Genomic DNA, 12,988 nt, shown 5'->3' with positions numbered 1-12,988 from the left:
CTCAGCTATGCTGCTTGCTCCAGTGGAGCAGGGACTGCCTTATCTCTCTGCTCCTTAGCTTGTTTCCTGTCTGTGTCCGTTAGCCCATGAGGGGGGGAACAAACCCCAGCCGCCCTAGCCAGGGTCTACACAGTATGCAGGGGGAGGGATAACCCCAGTAGTAGGGGCTTTTCAAACTCTGGCCGCCCTTCTCCCCAGGGGTGGTGCCAGCCTCTTCCCAGTGCAGGGGCTGAGGTGGGCTAGACTGAAAATTGGAAAGCTGGTTTGCTGTTACACATGGACATGAGGGACTCTCTGACAAGAGTCTGGTCACTCCTTGAGGAGGCATCATCACTCCTGTCCATCCCGCCGCTGCTGTAGCTGACCACGCGGGTCCATGGCCAGAACTCTACAGTCCTGGTTTTTTTTCTTTTGTTGGCCCTTTTTTATCCATGAGCTCCCTTGCACTGCTTGGTCAATAGAAACTCTTTTTCTAGCAGCCAGCTATATCCTCCCTCCCTACTTGACCATGCTTCCTCACTATGCCCCGTCTTTCCTCTCCAGCTTCTGGGCACCCAAAAACATGTGTCAAAGCACACCCTCCCTCCTGGGCACCCCCAAGTCAGGCAAAGATGCTGTAGAGTTTAGTCAGTGGCAGGCCACTGAACTTTATTGAACTCTTGTTTAGGAGAGAAAGAAAAGCAGAAAAGTGAAAATGCCCCCAGCCACAGGTCTCCCAGCCCCTGGAACGACCACATGTGGGTGCCAGCACCCTCCCTCCCCCCACTCTCCCTCTGCAAAGTGTGCTGGGCTGGGAGCTCACTCCCACCCCGCTGGGGACAGAGCCACAGATCTTCAGCACCTCAAAGGTGGCTGTTCCACCTCAATGGTAGGGAGCTGTACATGTGGACACTTCTGCCCTGTGACAGCTGTGACCTGGTTCCCAATCTGTGCCACTCTGGAATGAGTCTGACTGGCTGCAGTTGAGCAGTTGTGTGTATATACTAGATGTGGGAACTGTACCTTTAAGAGGCTCCCGCATGGTTAGCAAGGACCAGTTGAATACAGGCTCCAGCTTAAAAGAAGCTGCAGGGGTGTAGGTTAGAACTTTTGACACCAACTGAGGCAGGTCGTGTCAGACTCCTTGTCCCTGAGGGATTACTGAACAGTGCAGATGGGAGCCCAGGGCTTAGAGCTACCAGCGCTGTTAAATCTCTGAAGTGCGTCCATCTTGGCATTTTACCAGCAGCTGCCTTTCTGCTGGGAGCTTATTCATGTGCCGTTTCCCAATTCGTCTTAAGTACTTGCATAGCCGTGGCAACAAAAGGGAAATTCTGTGGACTGAGCAGGTAATTTGCCAGGCTGGAGTGGAAAACATGCCTGTGAGAGAGATCATGCCGCGGTTTACTGTACACTGATTTCAGTGGCAGCAGTCAAGCCCCGAGGTCACGGTGCCTGCGTAGACTTAGGATGGGGGCTGCCTCTGGAGACAGTGAGCAAGAAGGGAAGTGCGTAGAGCACTGGACCCTAGTGACTTTTCCTTGAACATGTTCCAGCAACAAATAGGTTAATTGCCGACTGTCAAAGAAAATGAAAATGTTTTCAAAGAAATGCAGTAAGTGCTGGTGGTTCCCCCTCCACGTTTTGCTTTGAGGGGATGGGAGGAAGGAAGTGTGTAGGGGGAAGGGGGGAGAATAAGAGCCACTAACTTAAAAAGGACTCAGCCTAAATCAGCACTAATCTGTCTCTGGCCAGCTCTCAGCCAGACAGCCCCTAGAATTAAGAACTCCCTGCTGGAGGAGCCGCCCTCGGGTGAGGAGGAAGATTCCCAAACCAGCCTCTCTTCTAAGGGAGAGGAGTGAAATCCACCTCCCTGCTACCCTGGGAGCTGGGAGAGCCATGTCCAAAGGGAAGGTCTGCCTGGTGCTGCTGCTGCTTGTAGGGGCCCTGGTTGCTGCGGTGGTTCTTGCTGTCTTTCTCACTCGACCCTCCTGCACCCCTGGGCTCTACCGGGATGCTGCAGTAGCAGCTGACACCCAGACCTGCTCCAACATCGGCAGGTATGTGAACGGACTTTTCTGCTTTGGGAAGAGTCCTCTCTGAGGGGTCCAGAGGATTAGCCAGCCAGATAGCACTGGGGCTTTTGCCCTGTCCCCGCCCAGTCCTGGATCTAATGAGTTGTTTCATTTGGAGGCAAAACAGTTAAGCTTGTACATACCTGCTTTTTTTTTTTTTTAATTCTTCTTTTGCATCTTTAGTGTTGCCTGCTTTCTAAGCCAGCTGTTGCCAGAAGATGCAGATGTTTATGTAGTAGGAACTGGGAGGCAAAGTAGGAGAAATAGTTTAATTAGGAGTTTAATTAACTCCTTCTTGTACAGCATGCAGGAATCTTTGTCAGCAAAATTTTTTACCTCAGCTGTACATTTTCTCAGTGCCTTGAAAATAGAGTGGGGCAGGAGAGAGGAGCAGGCAGTATTTGCTAGGCTGGCTGCATAGCAGTGATTCTCAGCAGCTGCTTGAGCAATCGCTGTTAATTGGGACCACAGCAGCGTGTAGGGGCACGTGGAGTTAACATGTCATGCTATTCATGTAGTTCAGTTCCCTGCTTAGTTACAGACATCCTGTGCCTGAGCACTCAGCCAGCACTCCCAGAGCCCCTGTGCCTCAGTGCCCCCATTGTACACCAAGAATGGCCCCAGACCTCTCAAAGCCAATAAGGTTAAAATCCATTTGATGCTGTGAGGTGCCTGGTAAAGCTGACACAAGGGGAGGACTCTAGCTCATCCTTCCCATACTGTACTTCCCCACACAGCCTATCTCTGTCTAGACAGTTCAGATTGGATAAGGAAACCCTTGTCTGTTCAGAACCTGTTAGAGCAGGGTCTCCCCATGGCTACTGTTGGAGTGCCCTAGTGATACAGGAACCAGGGACAGCAAATGTAATGTCTGAGCTTATTGAAGGGAAGATACAGCGTTTCTGATGTTTCCCATGTACTGCATTTTGTACACACCCAGCTCCTGCTGACATCCCCTGTGGAATCTGCTCTGGATGACAGAAAGGGTTGCCCTGGTTTTACTGTGACTTGCCCCCAAGCTCTCAGTCCTCTAATCTCTGTGTTGGCAGCTGCACCTCTTTCCTGTGTCCAAGAGTCCCAAGTCATTCCTATTGTCCCCAGTATCTACATAGTCGCTGAATCCTATTGTTGCTGCTGCTTCTGCTTTATCTCGGGAGCCTGCCCTTTCCTTCCTGCACCTGCTACGAGAATGCTGTGAGGTGCCTTGTTTCTCACCTGAGTCACTGTCTCCTGTCTCTCAAGCTGCTGGAGTCTCCTTCTCCACTCACTTTAAAGGTGCCAGTCCCATCCCCCTCTTCTACCACCCTCCAGCTCCTCACATTCATACTCTCCCAGGTTGTGCACTGCCTCCTTCTGTGCCTGGTGACTGTGAGAATAATTTTCATGCTGCTCCTAGATCTAGAACAGGCTTCTACAAGTCCCTGCATGACAACCACCTACAAACTGTGAGACATGCAGAAGTACACCCCAGGTAAGTACTAGGGCTGTGCGAAATTTTGCCGGCCGTTTTGTTTCAACACTGTTTCGACTCATTTCGAGGTTGAAACAGCAAAATTGAAATGAAAGGAAACGGCCCGATGTAGTGCCTGGGATGGGGAGTCAGCTCCATCCCCGGCCCATCCCCAGCCGATGTAGCGCCTGGGATGGGGAGTCAGCCCCATCCCCGGCCCATCCCCGGCCAATGTAGCGAAACATCGAAACAGAGTCAAAACAACCTTACTGTTTCAACAAAGCAAAACGGAACAGCTGTTTCGAATCGAAATGAAATTCGATACGAAACGCTGTTCCGTCCAAACCTCAAAACTCAAGGCAAAACAGAACAGTGCCGTTTTACAGTCCTAGTTAGTACCTTTGGGCATCAGAATGCGGGGGCACCAAAGGCACCATTTGGAGGGCTCAGGTGCCTCTATACTAATGGTAGGAGCATGGGGAACAAGCAGGAAGAACTCACACTTCTGCATGCAAATAGTAAGTTCGATTTAGTGGGGCTAACGGAAACCTGGTGGGACCCTACCCATGACACGTTGAGGGCTACAGGTTGTACAGAAGGGTCAGAGTAGGGAGGAAGGGGGGTGGGTCTGCTCTCTATGTAAAGGAGCATTATACATCTACCCTCATCAAAATAGGATCAGAGGAGGAGAAAGTTGAGGCATTGTGGGTTAGGACACATGGAGGTCTTAGGTTGAGTGTTGAGATAAACTCTGCCCAGTCCTTTCTAGCATTTCTTCAATATTTGGCATTGGAAACATATCAAACAAGCTCAACAAGGTGTTTGTTCAGCCTCCTCTTGAACACCTCCAAGGATGGTGACTGCACCACCTCTGCTGGGAGTGTGTTCACGTAGGTTCTTAACCTGCATGCAGGACCTTCACCTAACACAGAAGGTATACAGTCTCACTAGGGGGAATGCCTTACTGGACTTGGTGTTGGCTACAGGGGAGGACATGGTGGGGTAACTGCAGATTTGTGGTCACCTTGGGGACAGTGACCACCAATCAGTCAAATTCACCATACAACATAGGGTGGGTAAGATAAGTAGTAGGGTGGAAGTGCTTGACTTTAGGAAGGCTAACTTCAGTGTGCTTAGGAGTCTAGTCAACGACGCACTGCAGGAGAAGAGTATTGGCGAGATGGGAGTCCAGGAAGGGTGGTCGTTCCTAAAGGAAGTGATCCTTTGGGCACAGAGGGAGACTATCCCAGTACGAGGGAAAAGGGGGAAAGGAGCCAAAAACCTTGCTTGGCTAAACAGGGAAATCCAGGGGAGCCTAAGGCCAAAAAAGAAGGCATATAGGCAGTGGAAACGGGGAAGCTACCAAGGAGGAGTATATCTACTTGGCCCACACTTGCAGGGAGGCAGTTAGAAAGGCCAAAGCAACTACAGAGCTGAGGCTGGCAACACAAATTAAAGACAACAAAAAGTATTTTTTTGGGTATGTAGGGAGTAAAAGGAAGGTGCAGGGCAGCATAGGACCCCTACTGAACAAGGAGGAGCAATTAGTGACAGAGACAAGGGACGAGGCTGAGCTATTCAATGAGTTTTTTGCCTCTGGCTCAAGGTAAGTCTCCTAATGGGTTCTTGGATGGGCATCAGAGGGACACCAGCCCACCAACTGTCGACTCTGACTTGGTGCAGAGTCACTTGGATGGACTGAATGTGTTCAAGCCAGTAGGCCCGAATGAGCTGCATCTGAGGGTACTGAAGGAATTGGCTGGTGTCATAGCAGAACCACTGGCACGGCTGTTTGAGCACTCGTGGCGCTCGGGTCATGTCCTGGAGGACTGGAACAGGGCCAACGTGGTCCCTATTTTCAAGAAGGGGAGGAAGGAGGATCTGAGTAATTATAGGCCAGTCAGTCTTGGAAAGCTCTTTGAAAAGATTATGAAGGTTCATATTTGTGGGAGTCCAGCATGAAAAATAACGCAGCAGGGAAACCAGCATGGATCTGTAGCAGGTAGATCGTGCCTGACCAATCTGGTTTCGTTTTATGACAGGGTCACAAAATGCTTAGATGCCGGAGTAGAGGTGGATGTCATTTTCTTGGATTTTAGCGAGGCCTGAGATAGAGTATTTCATCCCATTCTCATAAATAAATTAAGAGGCTGTGACATAGATGTTTACACAGTCCGGTGGGTGGCAAATTGGCTTGGCAGTCACACCCAGAGAGTGGTAGTAGATGGGTCGGTATCAACCTGGAAGGATGTGGGTTGTGGGGTCCCACAGGGTTTGGTCCTTGGACCTGTACTCTTCAATATCTTCATCAGTGACTTGGATGTGGGTGTGAAGTGTACTCTGTGCAAGTTTGCAGACAATACTAAATTGTGGGGTGAAGTGCACACTCCGGAGGGTAGGGAACGATTGCAGGCAGACCTGGACAGGTTAGAAAAGAGGGCAGTATGCAATAGGATGCAGTACAACAAGGACAAGTGCAGAGTGCTGCACCTAGGACACAAAAATATCCAGCACACCTACTGGCTGGGAAGTGACCCTCTCAGCAGCACAGAAGCGGTAAGGGATCTCAGAGTCATAGTGGACTCCCGAGATCAACATGAATCAGTGTGACGAAATTAACAGCAAAGCTAACCGCACTTTATCATGCATCAGCAGATGCATGACAAATAGATTCAAGGAGGTGATACTTCCCCTCTACGCGGCATTGGTCAGACCGCAGTTGGAGTACTACGTCCAGTTTTGGGCGCTGTACTTCAAGAAGGATGATAGACTCGAGAGGGTCCAGAGAAGGGCCACTCGTATGGTTAGGGGCTTACAGGACAAGCCCTATGAGGAGAGACTGCGGGACCTGGACCTTTTCAGCCTCTGCTTTACCTTTCGTTTTTCTAATTTCTACCTATTTCCATTCTCACTGACATCCTGCCACACTTTTAGTGTCTGTCATTACTTGGAGTCTCAGAACAGCAGAGACTCCCTATGCCTGAAAACAGTGATTGCGCCCAAAATCTCGCTAAGAACTTTTTTCCAACTACTCAGTTGGTCTAATGAAAGTTATCACATCTACTCAAAGAACCTTGCCTAATAAGACGGATTTAATTCTGGAATTTCCTAGCTATTGGATGTGTTCACAGTCTTAACTAGCGTGTGGAATGCACCTTCCAAAGGTTTGTTTTTTTAAATGAAAAGCACAGTGTATTCTTGGTTACCCAGTAGAGCCAAGATTCAGGACTCTCCCTCATTTTTATTTGGGTTCTATTGCTTTGCCTTCTGGTTTTCAAGCATTTAGGGTGCACTCAAATTTGGGTTTTCAAGCGGTTCTCTGCAGCAGAGAGCCTCTTTAATGAATCCTGAGATCTCCTGCACCCAAGACACCAGCAGCTAGGGCTTTCAGATGGGGACACCCAAAACTCACAGGACTCCCCATATAGCTACAAGAGCCGGAGTAGTGTTATGAACTTTCTGTCCTCTCCAGTGGCATAGCAACAAACTTGGGCACCCAGGGTAAAGCCCACAGCAGCAGCCTTCCCTTGCCCCATGCACAAATCTGGGCGGCACCCCCCCCGCCCCATGCTTACCCAGGAGCATAGGTGGAGGGAGAAAATCTTATTTGGTGGGGGTTGAGTAAAACTTTAACTTAAAAGATATTTCTACATGCACAGACACTGCCCAGCAGGTAACTGTGTAGGGAGGGAGTGGGGGGAAAGGTCATGGGGGCACAGATTGAGGTGCCTGTGGTGAGGGAGGGAGTGTGGCAGGGGCTAGGGTGAACAGGGCCCTGGGGCAGGTCATGGGAGGGTTGGAGCCTGAGCAGCTCATCCAGGGGCACAAGGGTCTCCCGCCGCTGTGCATACCCTCAGGGCAGACATGGAGGGCACGTGCCCCCTGGATCTGTGCATGGGGCAGAGGCGGGCTTCCGCTGCAGGCTGGGGCTCTACTCCACTGCCTCTGCCCCAGCAGTCACGCAATGCAATGTGCCTTCTGTGCTCTGGCTGCGCCAAGGCACCCTGGTGGCCGGCAATGGGAGGCACATGGTGTCACGTGGCTGCCGGGACAGCGGCAGTGGGGCACAGAAGCCCAGCCCACAGTGGCAGCCCACCTATGCCCCGCACACAGATCCGGGGGGCACATGCCCCTCATACCTGCCCAGGGGTGTGCACAGTGGCAGTAGCCCCCTCTGTTTCTGGATGTGCTGCCTGGGCTCTGACCCTCCCACAACCCACCCCGGGGCCCTGTTCACCCCAGCCCCTTCTCGTGCCCCACTCTCTCCCTCACCTTGGGGGGCCTTGATCTGCCCCCACCACGATCCTTCCCTCCCCGCCCCCCACCTTCTCCCCTACATACTTACCTGCTGGGCACTGCTCCACACATGGCAGGGCTGGGCTTAGTTCCTGGCCATTTGTCTGTTTCTGTGAATGCCCCTCCCCAGCTGCTGCAGCAGCCCAGAGCCCACACCTAGGCTGGTCTGTGGTGCTGTGTGCTGCCACCGCTGCCCCGTGTTTGGCGGGGCTAAGCCCCATAAACCCCGGCCTTCTGCCACCTATGCCCGGAAGTGCACACAGCAGCAGGAGCTGACCTTCCCCTGTCCTCGTGCCCCCGCAAAGGAGTTGCTCACGGCTCCGTTCCGCACCCCACCCTAGCTGGGCAGCACCTGTCGGCACCCCTTCACTTTGGTGCCGGGGGCAGTTGCCCTGCTTGCCCCACCCTTGCTATGGCACTGGTCCTATCCCTTCTTCCTATCCCCTGCTGACCCCCCTCCACAGCTCTTCTTTCTTCCTTGTGTTCATCTCTTGCTCCTACTCTTCCTTTCTCCCTGCTGCTGCCTTTGACTTTTGCCCTGTGTCCAGCCCCTGCTCAGTTTCCAACGACCATTCTCTATCCTCACTTCATCCTTCCATGCCTTTGTTCTATCCCTCCACTGCCTTCTGTTCCTGCCATTAACTTCCTTCCCTACCCACTCCCCATTTCCTTATGTGGCTATCCAACATCCTGACTGATAAAAGGAAACATGATAAAGTCAATGGTGCTTGGCAGTGGTGTGGGAGAAGAGCCCGATGCATGAACAGCAAGCCTTCCCACAGTGGCTACAGGTCCACTCATCAGATGGAGGTTGAAGCACACTCTGCTTCCTGGCTCACCTGCAGGCCTCAGCCTGGGCTCTCTGATGGCTCTCCATGATGACTGCATCTGCTTTGACCTGGCTTCTCCAGACTGAACACTTGTGGGCAAGGTTCTCCCAGTTGTTTCCTTAACCCTTTGCATTTGTCAGACCACTTTCTCTCCATGTTGTCTGTTTATCAATAGAGGGAGCATTGAGACATAGTCTCTAGGTTCTAGGCCAGGGGTGTCAAACATATGGGCAGGCTGCCGAGCCCTGCCATCTGGTCCCCAGTGCTGCCTTGGGGTCTGATCTGTAGTGCAGAGCTGGTGTGCAGGCGGAACTGGGACCATAGACTCCCACCCCTTCCTTCTCCCTAGCATACCTAATCCAGCAACTGTGTCAGCTCATCTGGGATCCATGCTGTATGGAGCATGGGCCCCGGAGTGGCTGGAATGGTCACTGTGTGCAGTGCAGTCTGGCTGGAGCGGCAACCATGCTGCACGTGGTGCCCGCCCCAGCAGTTCTGCTCCGGTGCTGTACCACACGTGGTGCCTGTTCCATCCAGTCCAGTACTCACACAGCATGCAATGCCTGCAGGCACCATGTGTAGCATGGATCCTGGACTAGCTGGAACAGCCATCAGATCAGGTATGCTATGGGGATGGGAGGAGTGGAGGGGAGAGGGTCTGTAGGCCCTATGACCAGCCCCAAGCCATTCATCCAGCCCACAGGGCCAGGTGAGTTGGACACCCCTGCACTAGGCTCTGCCTAGAGGCACAATGGATGTGAGCAAGGAAAGCCAGGCAAACTTCACCCTTCCTTTGCACTGGCTGCCTGCAACTCACTCCCCTCCTAACATCCTTTCCCTGCTGCGATGCTCCAGGGCACCAGGGGAAGTGCGAGAGCAAGACCCCCAGAAGCATGGAGTAGGAGGCATGGCTCCCTGCTGCCAGCCTGGGACACTGGGCTGTCACTGGCTTGCCCTGTCTGGATGGCCTTGAGTTTCCCGTGGCTTGCAGTTGCCCCTGGAGCAGCTCCTCTTGAGCTCAGGACTGACACCTATGCTCCCTGCCTGGAGCTCCCCCTGGTTGCTGCAGGTGGAGCAGAGCAGGGCAGGAACAGCCCTGGAGTAAACTGCTCCTGTTGGGCTCAGTTTGCGCCAAACCCAGATGCATATGCAGAAAATTCAGTCACATTAATTGCACATATAGATGCACCCAGTGACTCCCAGCAGCCAAGAGAAGCAGTTGCAGGGAAAGTCTGCTCAGCATTTTCATTCTGGAGGGGGCATGCTCAGCTGGTCTGAGAATGGTGCATGCCCAGTGTGATGGGCATGGAGAAGCTCTGAGGGGCTGGAATTTGCTTGGTGCAGATTAACTCTTGTAGCCAGAGCTTATTTGTCAAGCTCCCAAGTCTCTACAGAGCAGATGTCAACTGAAAATGATTGGTTGGTTCTTTTTAAGTCTTGGCTTAGTTGGGGTGAATTTACATAGGAAGGTGAAAGATGCATTTTCAGCATCCCTTTCTCCGAACTGCAGAAGGGTTGGAGCCTTCCAACAAAATGACTGGAAGATCTGTGTGGTACACTGTTTGTTTTTACCACCACATATTCCCTAATCTAATTCTTGGAAATAGCTGGACTGCTTCAACTGAAAGCTTCCCATTCCCTTCCCTCCTTTCTGCCCCCTCCCCTCCTGCAAAAAAAAAAAAAAAAGTCCATAGTGCAATGGAAATTTTTAGCCACACCCCTTCTTTTTTCTAAGTGATTTGTTTGCCAAAGTTATGCCTCTGCCAGAAACAGACAAAGAACAGAAAAGGTTGCATTACCTGCAAAATCAATCACTTTCAGGCCTAAGAGATGACAGCGCAGAATGCCTTGACACTACACGCTTGATCACTTCCCAGTAGAATCCACTGTCTCTTAGGACCCTCTTGCTGTGTCCAAGCTACCATTACCAGCTCCTTACCATCTCACTCAGAGCTCCCTTGTGGCCATTGTAGTTTGAATCCTGTCCAGTCCTTTGACCTCTGCATTTCTGTTTGTGGAAGGATCAACATGATGCAAGATGTTAAAGTCTAAAATTCCTACAGTAAAATCAAATCTCCTCACCCCTGACCTGGATCTTTTCCAGATTTTGAAGTGTTTCTGGTTTTAATTCTAAAGCCAAAACTTTTTCAAATAAAGTATCTGCCTGGCTGACAAGGAACAGTCATTAGTGGCAACTGATGAGAGTCTTGTGACATTACATACAGCTGCAGCTCAAGACTTTCCAAAGTGTCTGATAAATGGAGTGTAAGATACATTGTATACAGGCTCTATCCAATGCTTATTAAATTCAATAGAAAGACTGTATTGGTTTCAAGGATGGTTGGACCAGATACCAAGCAGCATAGAAACAGCTGTTCCCTTTGAAACAAAGCTGTCTTAGGCATCATTGTTCTTCACCCTAATGAGTAGTTCCATCCCAGCTGATGACCCTCCATTTCCCAGGGACATTTGTGAGCCTGGATCCACTATGATGTCAATACAACCTTCCAGATTCTTTAGAGAACAAAGCTGTCAGCATGTGGGAAGTACCACTGCCCCTGCTAACATCACTCACAAGTTCTGTGCTAGATTTGTTGAGTGGTTGGTTGCTGTTTTCCCAACCCAGTGGCTAGGAGAGACACCTCTGTCATTTGTCAGAGGAAAGGGTTTTAGTGCTGACTGATGTTTGTCCCTTTGTGTGTACTATTAATGATGATGGAAGTTGGAGACTGGTAAGGACTACTGCCTAATGGGTTCCCTCTTTGCCAGTCCAGAGTACTGACTGACCCAGGTGTGAGAGCACATGCAATGAATTGAGCAAGGAACATGGACCTGAATGCCCCTAAGCCTTTATTTTGTGATGCTGTAGTAGTTTGAAAGCCAAAGCCCTTAATTCTGTGGCTGAGTCCTTCTCCAGCAGTAGGTTGCCTTTCCTGTATCCCAGAAAGAGCACAGATGCGGGAGTAGGCACATCTGAATGACTGTCTTTGGCATTCTGCATTGCCACTCCTGAGATGCCCTGCCACTCCTGGAGCAGTCCTCAGCTCCCCTGCCGTTTTAGTACTTTACAACCTTTTTGTGAGCATTAGAAAAGACGTTTCCTTTCAGGTAGGCACATAAGCTTGTATTCCTACTTGCTGCCATCTGCCTTTTGCTCAGGCTGTTTGCACTGAGTTGTGGCCAGAGACCAACCTTCCGCAATCACCACTGTAAGAGGGTGTTTTGCCTGCCTGTGTTTCCAAACTGAGAAGGGGGTGGTAGACAGCAGGCTGCCAAAGGATTTTTGGGAAGGCCCACCATAGAAGGATTGTTCTCTATAAGAAAAAGCAGGGCCAGTGAGGATTCAGTGCCACCAGGAATCCCAATGTGACCTTCCTTCCCAGCAGCCATAGTCTTCCTACCTCCTTAGCACATCCCAAAGAAAGGCTCAAAACTGGCCATAATGGAAGCAAAGCCACCTGGGGTTTTGCTCTTTGCCTTGGAGGTTTAATCTTGTGAATGTGGGAGGCCAGAAGGCCCAGCCAGTCCAGCAGCACTTGCTTTCATATCCAGCCCCATTCTGAAGCACAGAATACTCTTCAAAAAACTCTTGCTATTTTTGAAGATGCTTCTTAATAACTTCTCTCCATGTCCCAAAGGATCTGCCTTCTCAGCTTCTCAGTTTCAATTATTATTAATTTGGCCATGGAGGATCCCACAGAAATAGCTGTTCCCTTTTTTCTCAAAACCATGACAGCTGGAGTCCAAGTCAAGAAGAGGTCTCATCTATGCTTTCATTTTCAAGAAGAAAGATTTTCTCTCATCTTTGGCTTTCCAGAGGTCACAGAACAGCCTCAGGAATTCTCTGTCTGGTCCCAGGATGAAAGCCCACCCTTGCTGTAGCTAATGTCTGAACTGGGGAGATGGGACACTGAGGGTGGGAAAATGTAGAGACTCAAATACTTCTGACCCAGCTGAGCTGATGTTGGAAAATGCTGAGACACTGCACAGTCAACCAGGCATGAAAAATACTGCTTGGAACAAACAGCCAGGAGGGATTTAGGCTTTAGGAAGAGCCTGGATTTTGTTCCTATCTTGTTCTCTGTCTTGAATCTGTTTGTGAGAAATTCCCCTGGATACCTCTGCAAAAGCTCCTCTAACTGGAAGTGATTAGGCTGCCTCAGATTAAATGTTTACATGGAGCGGAGCCAAGGCCATATTTTCTCTTCTGGGGCAGAGCTAGGCTTTGAGCAGTCTGTCTTTGTTAATTGACCTCCTCTGTGTGTTTGGGCTGCTGCTGCCTTTGCTGCTGGTGGCCAGTGCTCACTGCCTGTTGCTGCTCTGCAGTTCTCGGTGGTGCCTCTCTTGCTTTCCTGCTG

The 12,988-nt window shown here is 50.7% G+C and overlaps 1 protein-coding gene across 2 annotated transcripts in view; it reads left to right on the top strand.

Moving 5' to 3' along the window:
• The first annotated feature begins 1,585 nt into the window (after positions 1–1,585).
• Positions 1,586–12,988, top strand: part of GGT5 (gamma-glutamyltransferase 5) — a 32,715-nt gene continuing 21,312 nt past the window's right edge. The window contains exon 1 of one of the 2 annotated variants that reach the window (XM_014518145.2): positions 1,586–2,039. In XM_014518145.2, coding sequence (XP_014373631.1) covers positions 1,879–2,039 — 161 coding nt within the window. In that variant the 5' untranslated portion in view covers positions 1,586–1,878. The remainder of the gene's footprint in view (positions 2,040–12,988) is intronic. The other variant, XM_006019883.3, reaches the window with a different exon arrangement.

This window comes from Alligator sinensis, unplaced genomic scaffold (genome assembly GCF_000455745.1).
Source record: "Alligator sinensis unplaced genomic scaffold, ASM45574v1 scaffold505_1, whole genome shotgun sequence".
Lineage (NCBI taxonomy): Eukaryota > Metazoa > Chordata > Crocodylia > Alligatoridae > Alligator > Alligator sinensis.
This window is presented reverse-complemented; position numbering and strand designations above follow the sequence as displayed.